The sequence below is a fragment of the Amphiura filiformis genome, chromosome 14 (genome assembly GCF_039555335.1).
Source record: "Amphiura filiformis chromosome 14, Afil_fr2py, whole genome shotgun sequence".
In the NCBI taxonomy this organism is placed as follows: Eukaryota; Metazoa; Echinodermata; class Ophiuroidea; order Amphilepidida; family Amphiuridae; genus Amphiura; species Amphiura filiformis.
The window spans coordinates 36,821,505-36,841,533 of NC_092641.1; the positions used below are offsets into that span (position 1 = coordinate 36,821,505).

The 20,029-nt window shown below is 38.1% G+C and overlaps 1 protein-coding gene across 1 annotated transcript in view; it reads left to right on the forward strand.

Annotated features, from left to right (window-relative positions):
• The first annotated feature begins 8,015 nt into the window (after nt 1-8,015).
• The window catches only part of LOC140170043 (uncharacterized), a 91,989-nt gene continuing 79,975 nt past the window's right edge, over nt 8,016-20,029 (forward strand). Inside the window, exon 1 of the mRNA XM_072193358.1 lies at nt 8,016-8,129. Coding sequence (XP_072049459.1) covers nt 8,088-8,129 — 42 coding nt within the window. The 5' untranslated portion in view covers nt 8,016-8,087. The remainder of the gene's footprint in view (nt 8,130-20,029) is intronic.

Genomic DNA, 20,029 nt, shown 5'->3' on the forward strand with positions numbered 1-20,029 from the left:
AACGTTTAATACTCTTAATATACCCTTTATATAACCCGACATTTAAACGTTTTCTGACAACCTTTTATAACCTTTTGCGAATGATGTCAAAAACGTTTTGTGTTTGCTGGGCAGTTGTATAATGGTATTAGAACATGAGCAAAAATACTGAGAAATCATAGAAATTGGTAATTGGGGGTTCTGAAGTATGCTGATTTAAAAAATCTACGGATACAAATGATACGAGTATCTGTTTGGCGGCCATCTTGGATTTCAAAATGGCCGCCCTTGAAATATATAGAATATTCAATATCTCAGCCTGTGAAGGTCACATGATGCTAAAAATGGTGGCAATACCCATATTTGTATTGCCAAGGGATCCATAAAAAGTATTTTTAAACATGAGAACTGTTACCTTAAGGGACCAGCTTGGATTTCAAAATGGCCGCCATTTCAACACAGTATGTTGAATAGATTGGCCTGTGAAGGTCACAGGATGCTAAAATTGGTGGCAATACCCATATTTGCAATGCCAAGGGTCTCATAATTATATATTATTACAAACATGAGAAATGCTATCTTAAGCAGACATATCTGATTTCAAAATGGCCGCCATTTAAGTACAATAGTCACAGACTACTACAGACCATGTATCAACAGTTAAAGTCCACGTACATTGTATGCTGTGAATTCTCACATATTCATGAGGGCCGATTGTTCGATCGTGCCGTTTCTATATTATAAACAATCACGCCAGCGTTTTGTGCCTTCGCGCGTTGCGTGCCTTAGCGATTACGCGATACCGTAAAAATACGCGGTAAGTGCGTAGCCATTTTGCCTGCCACATTTCATGGAAGAATCAGCCCTCATTATCGGGTGATGCTGAGACTTTGAAATTTGTGATTGCTTGTACGCGGTCTGTTATCTTTTACGTCCATGACAATAGTATATCCTTTGTTATTCGTGACGTAAGCAACACAAGTAAAACGGTACTAAAGTTTGTTTGGCTCCCTCATATGTATTAATATAGAATGACATGAACACAGTTGGGCGCATTAATGCTTACGCGAGTTGTGCGTTGCGTAATGTGTGACTGGCGCACACTTGCGTGAATTTACGCGAGCCTGAGTTGGGACTTTATTGACGCCTTATATAAGCCGAACAAACTGTGTACATTTCGATTTGCATTATAGTATTTACACCTTCCATGACAGTCAGGTTCCTCTTGCAGTCACATTTGACCATTCCCCTACATGCTTTGGATGCTTCTGGAAGTGTTGTTTAAGCAAGAGGCTAGTGTGCTATGTCGTCTTCTTTTACCCATCACCAATTGGAAGGAGAGGGAATTCTTGGATTGGAAGTATTAGTGATTGTCCGCAAATGCATGCAACCTGCCTGGATTACAGCTCGCTTGACATGCTGGACAAGTGTAGACCTAGTTGGAGGAACGTTCTCAAGATGACGGTTCCCATAAGCAAATATATAGGTGTTTCCTTGCTTCGTTCATTTTAACCAAAGAGGATGTTCTGTTATATTGGAGCATACCTCTCTAGCTCATCCATATCATCATATCTGTTAAAGTTTGTGGAGCTTGAGATAGGCTTTTGAAGACTAGCTTTAGTTGTGTCAACGATGTTCAAACTTTCCAGGCAGTCCTCTTACCAATCCCAGTAAACGATGATATGGTATCACATCCACAAACAGCATGCATGAATAGAAGGCTCCATGAACAATCTGTGCGTAGCTGATTGGCAATACCGTGTGCCGATATGTATCTAAATTTGGATCCATGTCTAAATGCCAGCCATAGTTCACACCCGAGCAAACACTTGCTGTTGCCATGACTAATACAAGCACGTCTGTATCTGTGGCAAGTATCATTGCTTACTCGTAGTCTCCATGAAGGACATGCATAGCACGCAGCAGCATCCTGTAGTCGGGCTCTTCATGATTACAATTAGGTTGTAGTTCATATACTTCTGATGGTGAGTTTGAAAGAACACGTTCTTTATTGGTTGTCACGAGCAATTTACCTTCTGGTCCCGAGACTGTTGCTCATTGCAGAAGCGAGAAACTGGAAAGGTCCTGCTTTATTGGAATCCTCACGGAGAAAAAAATTCCAGTTTCTTGAGATTCTTGTGTTGTCAGCAACACGAATTGCTTGGCTATCACCACGACACTGCCTTGCATATGACTTGGGACTTTGTCAGGTTTGTATGTATCCCATATCACAGCCAATCTTCTCACTTCGCTAGGTATGGAAGGAACACTTGGTGTGTATAGTCATTAAATGTCATGACTTTATAGTTGGTGATTTCTTAGGGTCAAGCATGTGCACCGGTGCGGCACCATCAATGATTAAGAACGCCACAAGTAGATGTGAAAATGATTTTCACATCTACTTGTGCCGTTCTTTTGGGCGTGTTACCAAATCTTCCAAGTATCCAAGTAAACCAGTCTTGTTACACTGCCCCATCATGTTGTTTTCAGCAAATGAAGGTGGCCAGCATGGTTCTCATGTTCAAGGAAAGAATCAGTGTTTCCATCTCTGGCCTGACATGATATATACATTCTTGAAAACAGCTGTACATTACTTTTCATACCTGTGATCTTCATCTTGGACATTGAGGATTTATTTTTGCCCGACCTGTGTAACACAGTTGCCTTTTAAGAATTGAACAAAAGCACCAGGACACTGAGCGTGAAGCTGCATAAGATCTCTGACAAGGACTGAAAGCCATTTTGCGTAGTGGTAGTGATCCATAGCAAAGATCCACGGAATAATTTTCCCGTTGTAAAGTGTTTCTACACACAGCGGGAAATTTGCCTAACGCTGTGCCCTCACGAATTGGAGGAAGAGTAGTTCCAGTTGCAGTGTTGAAATAGCTGAATTGCGGATGATTGACTTCCATATGATGACACCACTCGGAGAAAGAAGTCTTTCTGACTGAGTTGTACTTTCTTGATGTGTTTTGTATGCTTTTCCCTGCATGTTGACTGCAGTGATAACTTGATGTGCCCATTGTGCTCTTGATGTGTGAGATCCCTTCTGAAGACTGTCAGCTCTTCATTTTGTTGTGACATTTGCGGTAGCCAGCACGGTAATCCAACCACTACCATCCTATCAGTTTCCAATTACTTTCAGCGTTTCCATTTCTATATGAAAACCACACATTAGTACAACATACTTGTCCTCGCTATAGCTGCTGGGCTAGGACCACTGCATCTTCTTGGCAATTGCATACAAAGGCTGGTCCTCCGTCAACACTGGCATCTGACCAGGATTTACATGAGTAGTTGCTTGTCTGATGACATCCATACCATGCTTAACCATAGCAACTGAATGCGCTATATCTCTAAACAACGGTAGCTGTCCAATTCTTGCTGGTGGTTGAGGAACTGAATCCTGTAAACAAAGTAAGCTGACCAAGATGGTCATCCACTTAGTTTGCATTTCATCTGAAATGAGTATTGGTGATTCAGGAATCACACAACTGATTATATTTTAGGGGGTTGTGGCATGGTGTTAGGCAGGCCTTGTGGAGGTATGAAAGTGTAGGTCTCAGGCAATGGCTTGATGTGTTTGGATTTAAGAATGGCTGCATATAGAACTATTCTATTGTCCCGGAGTGGAGTACCAGTCTCTTCTGAATACAAAAGCTGGGTGAGAGACAGTGTGGTACCATGGAATGCAGCACATGCTAAAGTTGACGTTGGGTTGTGATCTATGTTGTCCAGGTTGCCAGTGGTATACAAACTAGCTCATATATGTTGGATAAACAACCTCATTATGATCATAAATAATGTCTATGACCTTGCAACACGAGACAGAAATGCCCTTATCGTCGATGAGACCACGATTTCTCGCAGAAGTGTTTCACGTTCAACAGTATGGCGTACAAAGTGACTCTCGGCCCTGCATGGCTTCACTGTGTTGAACGTAATAAGCTGCGTCAAAGAAGAGACATCACTGCTGATTGTTTTGTTATGTGCTGTCTTCATATACTAATACTAACGGAGTCACATTTTAAAATAATTACGGCAGCAGTTATCATGAATAATAATATATTTGGGACTCTTGACATTACAAATATGGGTATTGCCAACTGTGGTCTTCACAGGCCATGATATTCAACATACTATGTTTAAATGGCGGCCATTTTGAAATCCAAGCTGGTACCTTAAGGTCAGTTCTCATGTTTAAAATAATTTTTATTGGACCCTTGACATTATAAATATGGGTATTGCCACCATTTTTAGCATCCTGTGATCTTCACATTCCAAGATATTCAACATTCAATGTTTAAATGGCGGCCATTTTGAAATCCAAGCTGGTCCCTTAAGGTAACAGTTCTCATGTTTAAAAGTACTTTTTATGGGCCCCTTTGCAATACAAATATGGGTATTGCCACTGATTTTAGTAACCTGTGACCTTCACCAGCGGAGAAATTTAACATACTATATATTCAAATGGCGGCCATTTTGAATTCCAAGATGGCGGCCAAACGGCTGCTCGGATTATTAGTATCCGTAGCTTTTTGAAATCAGCACACCTTCAACCCCCTATATACCCATTTTCATGATTTCTGCCAAAAGTGAACATCTCATCCAATCTATGTCACATATCCGCCTCACTAAACTGTACAGTTTATGGAATAAAAATTACTAAAAAAGATCAAAAAAAAGATGAATAATTTGATATAGAAACGAAAATCTATGTTAAAAATTGTTACAAAATATATGTGTAGTTTATTAGTGTGATAGCAGTTGGTATTATTCAGGACTAGAATTGAGCATTATCTGATTTGCAAAAGGGCTTACATCCACTTTATGTCTATTTGAGAAAAACAGCTTTTTTTAATTGTGCAAGTATTACTTGTTCGATTTGATTCAATTTGGTTTTGGATGAAGTGTTGATGAATAGAAACTAAAAGAATAGGTTTGATACAATTTTAAAGTCTTCATATTTATTTTATTATTTATTTTATATCACGTCTTTTGTGGATGTAAGCCCTTTTGTAGCACAATAAATTTCCCTGTTTTCTTTGCAATCAAATTTAAGCCCATTTTTTGCACTATTTTATGCAACTTGACTAATGCTTTCAAAATCAAAAAGATTTACTTCAAAAGTCATTTACTTTTTTAATTATGAATTTTAATCAAATTCGCCAAAATGCCATTTTCGGCCATTGTTTGCGTATTTCCGAAGCTACAACTTTTGTTAATTAAAATAAATTTTTCAAACATAGTGACCCAAAAACAGTTCCTTTCGGTTTTAAAAGTAAACGATATATAAAACATCACAAAATTAAAACAAAACTATTTTCCTAAAATGTTATATTCATTTTAAGTTCAGATTTCCGGAAATTCCCGAAATTTTCCCGAAGAAAAAATATACGATATCTCCGGAAGGGAAGGTGGTACGAAGGTCAAACAACCACCAAAATGTGTATTGTTACCCATACTATAATGTTATGCCAATAACTCAATTTCGCCCAGAGATGGACGTAAGCCTTTTTGCATCTCAGCTCTTCATTATTATAATAATGTTTGTTAGAAAAATTAATAAATGATCACATCAAACTACCGTGCCATATATTTCATAATCCTGGCGCTTAAAGTAAGAAAGAGAAAACAATGCAAAGACTCGGGATAAACACATAAAATAATAAGGATACCAATAGAAGTGCAAATTCATTATGCGCCTGTCACACTACACCGAATAGGTCTTCCGTACAAGAAACGGATGGTATTTTAGTAAATCCGTTGTTGTTCGTCAATGATCGTTTCATGTTCTTTTTATGTCCTGCTATCATCCGCCAAATGCGTTTCGTGTTAGGTGATGTTCGTTAAATCCGTCGGCAAGTTTTGTGCATGCACAAAACTTGAAAAGTGTACCGAATACACATGTTCGGTATTTATCCGATGTGTGTTCGTATGGTGCTGCATATTGCCGGAGTTTGATCGCTCTCCTTTCGGACATGTTCGTTCTTTGTTCGTTGCACTCGGCCCATGTTCGTTGCAAATACGTTCCTGTGAGGCCTTCACCACCGGATAGCATATTTTTGCATTCGGTGATGTACGTTGACCCAGACCGTGTTAGTGTCACACTACACCGGATCGGTCTTCCGTATAAGAAACGGATGGTATTTTAGCAAATCCGTTAGTGTTCGTCAATGTTCGTTTTATGTTCTTCATATGTCCTGCTATTATCCGCCAAACGCGTTTCGTGTTAGGTGATGTTTGTTTAGTCCGTCAACAATACGTTTCAAGTTTTGTGCATGCACAAAACTTGAAACGGAGTGTGCCGAATACACATGTTCTGTAGTTGTCCGATGTGTGTTCGTACTGTTCTGTATATATACCCTGGGTTTGTTCGTTATTCTTTCGTTTATATACCGCGGGTGTTTGCAAGGTTTCGCAGGCGCTTGTGCCGGATGTAGGCCTATGGCGAACATGTGCATCGATCATGGGGGGGGGACTTTCTGAAGGGTGTGTGACGCAATATCATATTTCCCCCAGTACTTTAGTGACTGACAAGTAGAAAAAAGGGGGAAAGGAGAGAAAAAATGAAACGAGATCTGATTGGTTGCGGTCACCTGCGACCGCGAGCACAGCCACCAGGCGGTTTTGTTGATAACCGGAAGTGATCCCTTAATAACCTTTGACCCCGCAAAATATTACATACTGCTCAGGATGTCATAAGGAATATTCCTGGTGAATTTCAGCTTAATCGGAACTTATACATGGATTTTGAATTTTTTTAAATTTTTGATTGACCTTTTGACTCCTTTAATGACCTTTGACCTCAATGAAAAAAAAAACCTTATGTACACCGACAAAATGCATTGTTCCCATTTTAATTAAAAAATTCTACTTTGTTTAGTTGTTGAGATAAAAATTCTTAAAGGTATTTAGCTAAAAACAAGAAGTGACCCCTTAATGACCTTTGACCCCCAAAATAAAAATACCATGCATACATCAGGTAACACTAATTCATGTATGATGATTATATTACTCTGGTCTGTTTACATTTTAAAATAGTACCCAATAATAGTGCTAAAATTGATCCAAAAAATGACAAATGGCTTCAATTGGGCCTTCATTGTCCAAAGGTTTCTCACCTCTATTGCCCCCGGACGCTGGTTGCCCTGATATATCAGATTTGTAGCCCTTTTGTACTTATTAGCCAATATTTGACCATTTTCGTCAAAATTTACCCCCTTAAAAGTTGTCTTTCCCCATGCACTTTGTTCACCCTCTGAAAAAGTGCTTGCTACGTCACTGCCTCTAAGGGGTCAAAAACCCTCTCAAACACACTCTCCTCCCCCACTTTTCTGATATGGTGGACGCCCCTGTTGGTGCCACATGCGACGGATTCGCCGGTCATTTGTCGAACGTTGAACGATTGAATATAAAACGCCTGCAGGATCATTAGCGGCCACAACGCATAGAGAGACGAACGGGAATCGGACCCCCAAATCCGGACATTTGTCGGACGTTGACCCCAAATCCGGTCATTTGTCGGACGTTGAACGATCGAAAATAAGACGCCTGCAGGATTATTAGCGGCCACAACGCATAGAGAAACGAACGGGAATCGGACCCCCAACTCCGGTCATTTGTCGGACGTTGAACGATCGGATATAAGACGCCTGCAGGATTATTAGCGGCCACAACGCATAGAGCGACGAACGGGAATCGGACCCAAAATCCCACCGAATCTTCTGCCGGACTGGTGATTTTTCCACCGAATAAAATATTTTTGTATTCGGTGATGTACGTTGATCCAGTCCGTCGTAGTGTGACAGACCTATTAGCTCATACACACTATGAATAGATACTAACTAGCTCTTATGGCCTATCACGTGGCTCATTTCTACAAATTGTGTTTCAGTTTTGGTCGAATTAGAAAAATCAGTTTAGTAAAAGTGACATACAATAATGGCGAAAGTTGTGTGTTATGAGACCAAAATGCTCTCATAAGTTGTGGCTACGATTTTTACATTTACTTCCTGTTTCCTTCCTGAATGCAACAACGAGGAGGAAAAGGCGAGAGTGATTTTAGTTTGAGCTTGTATTTTATGGTTTGATTGCTTCGCTGCGCAATGGAGTCCTCATCTGGTAGCACGTGTTCGCAGAGTATCAAGGTAAGACTATAAGAGTAAACTAAATTATAATTAATATGTAATCAATATTCATACTAAACGATTCAAATCAATGACTGTTTTCAAAGCTTCGTGTCTGCTACTAACCATGTTAACAACATAAAGCGATGCCAGTGTCTGCACAAAGGGGGTCATGACCTCACACTTAGGGGGGAATGCACCCTAACAGGCGAAAATAGTAACTTTTTGCACAAGATTTGCAATTTAAAGAGAATTGGCCATTGCTCATTGAAATTAAGCTGTTATATGGACAATATAAGTATACCCTTTCATTTAATAACATAAAATTTGAAAAATATTGTAAGGATCACTTGAGGTTTTGACTTTTAAAACCTACATTTTGGTCAAAAATTGTGCTTGGATACCGTAGGTCGTTTTCAACAGATTTACCACATTCGCCCTAGTATAAACATTGAATTGCGTTATCTGTTGACGTAATGAAAAAAGCGTTTTTAGGGGGAAGTGTTAGCTTTCGTTCGATATAAAAAAAATTCTGATTGGATGAAGGGAACACTTGAAGTTTTGACAAAAACCAATCACAGATCCCTTTATTCCACTTTAGATCTCACACAGCTCTTATGATGCTATGCACTCAACTGTGTAGTATAAACACAGACTGCGTAGGGGTTAAACTCGCTGTGCTTGGAAATATCAGTGTACTCTGGTGTATCGAGGTGGAAACTGTGCGTAGATGCATTTATAAGAGAATCGTTTTGTAGCCAAACCATTATGCAAAAGCAATGCGGTTAAGGCTACATGCTCTTTTTGGTTGAAATTTTTGGCAGGAAATAATCCCGCCAAAACATTAAAGTAATCTTTTCCCACAACTAAATATCATAGTCAGGAAATTAATGATGCATCTGGTAGCTTAGATCATAACTTTCATTATACTTTATTATTATTTATTATTATTACAAGGATTTATTGAGCGCATTTCCACAATGTCCAATGCGCTTTACATAATAAAAATACATACAAAGTACAACTACAAGCTACAAAAATACATATCAAAAGCCTTATATAGAAATGGCAATATTACCAACTTCAACAACAAAAATATACATAAACATATCTGCATGGAAATTCAAAAGAATAAATTATTATACTATTAAAACCATTTAGTTGCAATTATCCCAGAAAATTCTTGATTTGTTTTTACAGTGTCTTGAATTGTCGATGTTTTTGATCAAAAAACATCACTCGGTGTATTTTGAAACTCGAGGCATTTACTCTTCTCACATTAGCCCCAAATCATAATTTATTATATGCTCGTGTAGCAAACACCAATGGGAATAAATGGACGTTGTTTGCGGAGCCTAAATCTGGTTTGATTTTATTTCACAATAATTCTAAGGTGAAAATTTTGACCTGACATTTCCTTTTTGGATTTCCAATTTAAATTCATTGATATGTGATATTTCGAATAAATAAAGAGTACGCTTACCTTTCTGCAACACTTCCCGGTATCATCAAGCATCTGCTGATAACCAACATTTTAGCTGAAAACAGTCCCTTCCTATCATTTTTGAACAAAATATGGTTCAAAAGTATATATACTGGGACAGCGAGGTAATGAAGAGAGCTATTTACGGTGGGGTATCTATTGTAAGCTATTAGGGTAGGCCTATAGTATATCTTCCCGCAAGTGACATAAGGGCGGTATTATTCAAACGCTATTGTCTGGATCATTGAGTATCGATTGCGCACGTACACATGCCACACGGATGTGTGTGGTCCTCCCCAGGTTTTGACATGAATTACAAATGACGTCGTGAATGACCCAGCGTTTTCATTTTATTATTACTAAATTAATCGTCGTTTATCACGAGTCCTAAGAGTCGTACCAGTTCAATTCAGCAAAATTAATTTGTATTAAATGAAAAACGAACAGATAAGTAGAGTCATATGTCTTTCTATGACCGTATTCCTACCAAAATCTGATTTTCAATACACTAGAAACGTGTTGATATGTATATCTTTTAAAATCGCCGAATGTTAAACACAGTCACCGTGGCACAGTAGGCATCTTTAGCATTCATAGTGCAATTGGCAGTGGTTCGAACCCCGGTGAAAATTTTAGTATTTTTTATTCTTTTTACTAATGCGCTGTGCCGTTTTTCAAACACGCCCCTGAATGAAATTGATGTGCAAGTACCCTTAAAACTATTTTTAAAATTGGGCTCTCCTCCCACATCCTTTTTGTTGTATTATTATTATTATTTTAGATTCTTGAGGGCCCCTGTCGATAGTTTATTTTTATTTTTTAGAGGTAGGCCTACGTCGCCTATTTAAAAATAAAAACTAAGGGAACGTGTCATCTTCGTGTGTGGTTATGGCTGGGAGCACTCGCATATATTGGCACGCGTCACGTGCCTGTCAAGACATCCTTTTTTTAGCAAATCTGCCACCCAATGACCCCTTTTTTCATCAGCTCACACCCCAATGACCCCTTTTTTCATCAGCTTACACCCAATGACCCTTTTGTTTTTAGGTCACACCAAATCTGAATTTTTCACATTTTTGTAGCAAATTGTTTAGCTTCAAAATGGCAAATTTGAACGCATATTTGCAAAGAAAGTTATTTTTCATGGTCAATGACGCCCAATTTTAAGCGTGTCCACACATAGGCTAATGACCCCCTACCCATGCTAGTGTCGTATTCCAGGAGGCACAGGTACGCCACTTTCATATTTGAGTGCCCCTAGAGGGGTGATGATCCATTATTTTGCTCGGATGAGGCAAGTGTCGTTCAATAATAAATAAATAAATAAATCGCTTAAATATACTATATTTATGCGTCACAAAAGCTTACACGATGGGTTTATTTATTTATTTATTTATTTATTTATTTATTTATTTATTTATTTATTTATTTATTTATTTATTTATTTATTTATTTATTTATTTATTTATTTATTTATTTATTTATTTATTTATTTATTTATTTATTTATTTATTTTAAAGGTATAAATCTGAACAACCAAATATCAATGAAACAGCACTTTGTTGTACATGGTACCTGAAACAAAACAGCTTGTAAAATAGCGCCGCTAACATCAGTGTCATATTCTGATATTAGGGAAAGAGTAAAAGAGGGCGTTTTATTATAAATGCATGATTGATTAGCTTCCGTGATAAGATTTTCACTTTTTTCACGGCAGTGAAATAATGTCACTTCCCCTCACATCTCATATGCACAGTTTATCCCTTACATATCCTGTGTCCTGAATAGCTATTTTAGCCCACCAACCCTGTGGTTAAGAGACTAGGAAATAATTCCTAATATCTCATACCTTAGTTTGTATGCATTTATCTAATCGTGCCCCACATGACAAGGACTATCAGCCCTAAAACCGTCAAAGAGACTGCTCAGTGTAGGAAATTTTTACCCTTTTCGCCAGCCCATAGGGCTGGTACCTAATTCTGAGATGGGGTTTGTGTACACTAAAGATTAGCTAAGATTATAGCCTTCTTCTCTCTCTCTCTCTGTCAGGTGGCGCTGTGTAGCGCTGCTGTGGTCTTCACAAGAGTACGCCATCGTACCACATAGACGCCACATTAGGTCTATCCCTTCTTTCCCAGTTGCCTTCCACAACTCAGAAGCTACATTATCAATGCCAGGTGACTTAGCATTTTTCATTTGTTCCATGGCAAGCTCAACTTCAGATCTCAATGGTGGAGGTTCTTCCTCACTCGTTTCACACTGTACATACACCTTGTCATCTTGTGCCTCAAACAGCTGGGAACTATACTGAACCCATCGCCTTTTGATGTCTACACTTTCGGTAAGAGTGTTACCTTTCTCATCATTTATAACATCCATCCTGGGGTCCACTTCTTGGTAAGTTCTTTGGCAATACCAAAAGCTATTTTGAGTCACCCTTACATCTTTCCATTTCCACACACTTCCTTTCGATGTAGTTTCTTTTGTCCTCCTTAACACTTTTGGAGACCTCCTCTTTGTTTAAGCGTGCCCATTCTTCCTTTCCTCCATCTGCCTTTGCTCTCTTCCTGTCATCAGCTAGGTTTAAGGTCTGCTGAGAGATCCACGGCTGTTTCCGTTTCATCTTTCTAGGGATGTACTTCTTTGCTGTGCTCTGGACTGTTTCTTTCATGTCTTCCCACAATTCATTTGGGGTCTGCTCCTCTTCATTAACTTTCAGTAACTCATCAAACCTGTTCTTCACATCTACTGAATATTGAGTGGGAATGTTGTCAACATCATACCTGGTAGGTGGTGCATTGTCTCTCTTAGCTCTCAGTTTTAGTTTTACTTTGGCTACAAGTAGCTGATGGTCACTACCACAGTCAGCGCCTGGTCGTGTCCTGACATTTTGGAGTGATGTTCTCCACCTCTTCCTGACCATGATGTAATCGATCTGGTTTCTTGTTCTATCTCCTGGGCTCATCCAAGTCCACAGTCTCCGTGGATGATGCTGAAATAACGTGTTCCCAATGACTAGGTTATTAGCTTCACAAAATTCCTCCAGTCTGTCTCCACGTTCATTTCTGATCCCAAGTCCATATTGGCCTATACACCCAGTTTTCTCCTTCATTTTGCCAATCTTAGCATTCCAATCCCCCAGTACGATGAGTAAGTCTCTTCTAGGTATACTATCCATAACTCCTTGTACCATCTCATGGAAGTCTGTCATCTCACTCTCTGATGCATCTGATGTTGGTGCATATACACTTGTATGATAGATATATTTAAAGGATGTCCTTGCAGTCTTACAGTCATCACTCTTTCATTTATTGGATTATATCCCAAAACACACTTGGCTGTGGTTCTTTCTATTATGAAACCCACACCTCCACGTTTCCTTCCAGGATCTTTTCCAGAATAGATAAACATACTTCCATCATCTGTAGTGAACCTCCCTTGTCCAAGCCACCACAACTCTGTTACTCCTAGGATCTTAATATTGTTTGCAACCATCTCCTTCTCCACAACTTCAATCTTTCCTCCTGACATACTGCGTACATTCCATGTAGCAATATTTATTGGCTTCCTTAAAGGGGTGCTGTTCCTTTCCTTCCTGGGACCGTCAAGAACAGGACTTCCTGTAGCAGGCTTTAATCCTGATCTGTCATCACCAACAGGTGTACTCTGAGCAGCATCTCTCTCTTCCCCAGTAGCCATTGACGTATTTTCCGGCCTGCGGGTCGCACCTTCCGATACCATCGTTTTCTTTTGACTTTGTACTCTCATGCTTACATTCAAGGCCAAATAGTACGGTGGGTGGCCAGGTCCTTCCGTACCAACAGTAGAGGGCCATTCCTGAGTTCTTACAGTACTAGTCTCCTCTTGACACAAACCATCTCCCTGGATGCCAGATGTGAGCTTTGTGTAATTGTGTTTTGTCGTTGACCATACGGTTGATTCCTCCGGTGCAACACATACATCAATGCTGTTGACCATTGACGACTATTTAAACCATAGCTAGTATTCGCTATTTACCCATAGCTGGGTTAAAGAAGGTTCACCCTACGAAAGTGTCCCTTCCTTCTGCCTACTCATACCACACTGGCGAGATAACATGGTAGAGGCTGGATGAGCTCCGAGTTGGAAGAGAGGAGTTCTTGAAGTCAGCTCTTGCTGTTATACTGACAGGGGTCTCAGCGCCCCTGAGAATCCACATCCTACACAAAACACTATGATTGGGACAGCAAGAAAGAAAGATGAAGAGAAGAAGTAAAAGTAAAAGTCACAACACAAGCTGGCACCCACACTAGCTTTTACCCGACAAAAGGAAATGGATGATGTTGTCCGTCTGTGGACAACCTTTTGAGTCCACAGTCCGGATTTAATTTGACAGTATCGCCCATTTCCTGATGCCCGTGTGGGGTTACGCTGTCACCTTCACACTGGGGATCTGTGTCCTGTACCGCCAGTGTGATATGATTTATGTACCCATCAGTACTGGAATTCAGCGCCTTTACCCTAGTATGTGGAATAAGAACTCCCATCCTCTACGATACTTAGGACGAAAGCTCCAATCCAAAAACAACACCAGACAAAAAACAAACTACCAAGCCAACTAACTTGGCTCACCTTTCCTAACCAGCTGTGTTGCGAAAGGAAGTTTTAAGGTAGAGAAGGTAGACAGATAGAAGGATGAAACTAGATATATTGCATCCTTAGTAAGGCTGCGAAGTCTAGCCGTGACCTTGAAATGACATCTGATGACCTTGAAATGACCTTCACCACATTTTGCATCATATCCACATAACATATACTAATTTTCATTCAAATTGAATAAACTTTGTAATTTGACCCCTTTTGACCTTTCGTTGACCTCTGGTGACCTTGAAATGACCTCCAATATATTTTGAATCATATCAAGATCACATATACTAATTTTCATTTAAATTGGACAAACTTTAGAATTTTTCCCCTTTTTTGACCCCAAAACAGACCCCTCCTCCATGTTTAAGCCAAATCTGATTACAATCGTACATGAACATAATGCTAGAGCCCTTTTGGCATTATTCTGATGATCACAGCACGTAATATGCAGAAAATATTGAATTTTAAAGTGATTTTCAGTAATCAACCATTTTTGTCCCCTGTTTGACCTTGAACTCAAAATCTGTGAGGACCCCATAGACACCAACTAATGTCAATGCATATGTGTCAGTCGCATCTCTGTACCATAGAATCTGTAGGAAAAGAAGCATTTTGAAGGTATTTGGTTATGTGCCGGAAATACCCCTTAATGACCTTTGACCCCAAATCTGTGAGGACCCCATAGGCCCCGGCTATAGCCAAGGTAAATGTCCAAATCTCGATACTCTACCATGTAATCTGTAGGAGAAGAAGCATTTTTGGTAAAAATCACATTTTTAGCCAAAATTACTCATGCGTGACGTTTGACCCCAAATGGGTCATGTCATATGTAAAGGCTGGGGTAGTTGAGCTTGTGCGCAAGTTTGGTCATAATCGGTCAAATAATGAAGGAGCTAGAGCAAATTATGTTAAATGTTGACAGAAGAAGAAGAAGAAGAAGAAGAAAGAAATCGCCCAGAAACAGGAGTCTAGCCGCCGCTCGGCTAGACTAAAAATAGAAAAGGATGAAATATAGAGTAGTGTAGGTAGGAGCATCCAAAATGGGACAAGGTGTAAGTACCCAATTGGAAAAAATCCAGCATAGATGGAAAGAGTTGGCACAAGTGCCAAAATGCTGGCAAAAGGTAGTTTTAAGCTCCTCGACACTGGGATAAGGTGTCTCCCTTTTGTTTCCTTCTTCTATTGGTATGAATTATTTTTTTTACTTCTCGTGGTGGAAATGTTTTTGATGTCTGCTAATTCGATTTGCAAGGAAAAGAAAGTATGTTTTGCCGTTTCAACGAACGAAAACGATTGAGTATTGCCAAAGTTATGTTTGAATTAATTATGACTTAAAAAGTTATCATAGGTTAGGCCTACACATATAAACATAAACTTGTTCAGCAATCAGCATATCAAAAAAATGACATGGTCAAAGCGGGGGAATGATCACCAGGTCATATCAGTGGACTACTACTGAGCATAGCATGATGTTTGGTTGCCTGTGAGTGCATAATTGATATGTTGATAACAGATCTAATAATGTTGTAGAATCAAACTCTTCATTATATGGACCACATTTAAGTCAAAGTAATTATCTATCCTATCCTGTATCGTTTTATGGATAAAATTGACTCAAAATGTTATTGATGATATTATTGCTATCTTTAACATCAGTTTTGTCTTTTCAACGGGAAAAATCCGATTGAAAATAAAGTTTTTAGGGGCTAGCTATAATATCGAACAATATATCCCATATTTTGACATGCACTTATAGAAAATAAATAAATTATTGTCTTACTTTATAAATTATAAATACTGTAAAATGACAAATAACTAAAGTGAGGCCAATTTCTATCTTTTTTATTTGATTCATAAAATTACATTCAACAAAATGATTGAAGACTGAGAAAACACACAATGCAGACTATTACAGAATGGAGTAGGCAAGATGCCATGTCCATAGCTTCCCAGCAAACACAAAAACGTTATATTTTGGCTTTTGGTTTACATAAAAACGTTTTAATAACATTAAAATGTCGGGTTATATAAAGGTCATGAAAACGTTTTAAAACGTTTTGTATGAAAACACACTACAACAATATTTTTAAAATGTTTTCAAAAATGTTATTGTAAACTATTTTTGCAAAGATTTTTTGCCAAATATTTTGTCAACACTAACATAACATTAAGTTAAAATATTTGCACCCAGGAAACACAGAAATGTTCTTAAATGTTTTTTTTTCAAAACGTTTTAATAACATTTAAATGTCGGGTTATATAAAGGTTATGAAAACGTTTTAAAACGTTATTGCAAATATTTTGGGCAAACATTTTTCGCAAAATATTTTGCAACTCCCAAAATAACATTCTGTTTAGAATGTTTTGTATAAAGTTTTCAAAAATGTTTTGGAAATGTTATTAAAACGTTTTATACCCTTTATATAACCCGACATTTAAACGTTTTCTGTAAAACATTTTTGTTTGCTGAGCAGTAGATTATCAAAAATGATTTTTAATGTTATGAAAACGTTTTATACCCTTAATATACCCTTTATATAACCCGACATTGCGAATGATGTCGAAAACGTTTTGTGTTTACTGGGTTTGCAGGAGTTTCGGACTAACAATCAACACATTCAAAAAATACAGTTTAAAAGTGAAGATTGTAGTGAATGATCAGTCCTTTATCATGTGCTTGCCACTATCTACTTTATAGTAAACTATACATTGCGAAATAATATAAAATTATTTTAAAATAAAATGTGCATGTAAGTTGAGTTAACATAGCGAATTAACTAACAACTGCAGTGTATTTCTTGATTTTAATAATAAGCATGGGTAAAAAGCAGTAAAGACAAAAATACACAACAATTTGGAGTAATGAATTAAAGAGTTGACAGGAGTTATAGGAGTTAATGTTTTTTGCTGTTTCAGTGTGCATGTTCTCACCATTGATGGTTTGGTGAACTGTCATGTAACATGGATGTAAGCGTGATCCTAAAAATGCCTTTCACGGTGACCCAAACTATTTACAAGACCTCTTCTGCATTGAGGCTGGCCTTCCCTTTTAAAGGGAATTTTTATTTATAAACATGTTTGCAGTTGGCTTTAGCCATCACATGCTGACAATACACATAACTGATTGGTTAATCAAAACTAGGCAGGACATGGTCAGCAATGTTTATTTTGTGATTTACCCATCTATGTATAGAAAACTATGCAGCAGGTGATTTACTTAAGAAAAAGTTCAATATAACTACAACATAGTGCACTTACGTCCACGGCGAATTCACCGTGACCTTTCCAGCCATAAACCCGCTTATTGAAGATTAAACCGATATATGCAGTACTAAACCATTATATAGTAATCTATTGTCCAATGCAAATTTATTACCACCTGATAATATTGATCCAATGAGCGACCGCATTGTCCATTTCGGACGACTAATCCAATCGATAAAGACTCTATTGACATGTACCAGCGGAGCTCCACTGACCAAGTTTTGGGATATTTTTCACTGGTTTGCAGCTGTTTGCTGTCATTTACTCATCAAGGCAGACGACCGTTATTATAAGGACTATGCCAATTATACCGTGTGCAATAAGTTCGTTCCGCTCCTACCCCCAAGCATTTATAATGTATTCAAAGTTAAACTTACATAATACATTTTAGGATATATTTTGTTATTTGTTATTTTGGTACATTAGTAGAGATGTTTAACCAATTTATTTGAAGTCATGGTATCCTTGGTGGTCAATCACATGATCACCTTCAAATCACGCTTTCCCAAGATACTGTTCACTAATGGCACAAGAAGTTCCTTATTCTTGTCTAGGCTTGGCCATACATTCTGGACTCTTTCTGCAATTTGTATTATGATTTTGCAATAAGAAGTTTCACAAAAACCTTTCTTTTAGAATAGACCACAATTTCCCTATAAGGTTAAGACCTTTCTTCCTCCATTCTCTATCAATTTCTCTTTCTTTGGACAAGCCACTGTCGGGTTTTCTTGAACGCCATCTTTAAATTCTCTGAGGTTTGTGGTCCTTTAAATTCCTCAAAACAGACGTTTGTCCACACTACAAGAAATGCAAAATGCCTGGAGAATTTTTACACCATGTTTGCATTAAGAACATTCATAGCAAGTAATCCTGAGGGCAAAAGCTGATGGCCCTCTAACTATAGTGATGATATGCTTGGGGCAAACCAGGCATAAGGGCGGAACGAACTTTTTGCACACCGTATATTTAAAGATTGACATGTAGAGGATAAGCCATAATTGATTGACAGAAAGTACTAAATTTGTACCTATGACGGTTTTACGACACCAATCTTCAAAATACGATCAAAAAATGGCTGCCCGGTGAAGTAAAATGTGCATTGGAATAACACGGCGAGTTTGGATAGATGGTAGGATTTCTTTTTAATAAAAATGTATGTTCCTCCGTTATTAAAGCTTGTACCGGGTTGAAGATTCAGATATTTGCGAAAGAATAAGTAATTGAAACATAGAGAAAGTACTAAAATCATAGCTTTTATACTTTTTGATATATGATACTAACTAGTTCGTCCCCAATAGCTACAACACAGCGCTACCAGTAGGGTTCAATTGCCTATTGTGAGTGCCCCTGTGTTGTGTGCATACATGTAGTTAACAATAACTGCATGATGAGCACAAAACTAAGTCCATTATCTATACATGTAGTTAATTGAATGTTTATTGACTCTTGTAATAACCCAGCAATGTGTGTATAAACCTGTATAAATATTTTCTGTTACAAAATAATAATTGGTGTTCATAAAAGCAGGGCTATGAGACAAATATCCCTGACAATATCTAGCAAGACCAAAATAGCTGTGTAATTTGCCCAGGGTAATTTGTTTACTTAAGTGTCAAGGCATCTTGCATACAATTTTGTTCTTAACAGTTATAGCCAAATTTGTTTCCTGAAGGTGGCTTAATAAAAATTCCTTTAAAAAAGGAATGGGGCGCCCAATGGGAGCTTTGATGTGGTGTGCTGAAATTCGGAGGGGGGCGCTCCCACTTTCGAGGTAACGCGTATGTAGGGCTATTAAGACCCCCCCCCCCTTTTCACCATCACTGTCACCCAAAGACTACATTACCAGAACATGTTCTGTGATCCAAAGACCCCATATTATTCCGGTTAATAAATTGTTTTCCAAAGACCCCATATTATTCCGGTTAAAAAATTGTTTTCCAGAGTCAAGACGCAGGTATCATTATTAAGCCTCATATCACTTTTTTAATATTTATTGTTGAATAAGTGAAGAGTAGGTTAGATATGAATATTAAATATTAGACCAAAGTAGCTCAAAGTAGGCCTATTATACACCTGATCCGTGAACTTGTCTTTTTAAAGTTTATGAGTCAGATTATCCGTTATTTAGCGTATAAGTGCTGCGAAAACAATGGATATTGCCGTATAATCTTTCCATATACAGCCACTTTAAGGTTAGCAACTATTTTAAACTGTTGCGATTTGGTAGTTCACATCATCTTGCGAATGGTAGTGATCTTTGGCAAAAATTGTATTGATTATTTCATAACGAGTTTGTAGAAGAATTCAAATATCACAGATGTAGGTCCTGTGGTTCTTGAGTTATGTTGTAAAGACGGCTCAAACAACAACACTTTGTAAAACGTACATAAATCATTAACAACAATAAATCAAGCAAGTTTTCAAAGTATATGATTTGTAGAATAAACTTTTGCAAAACATCAAAGTGCTATTTTTTTCAATTATTTTTTCAAATTGATTTTTGGCTGCTTCGACCAACAATATCTAGTCTACCCTTAAACACACTCTA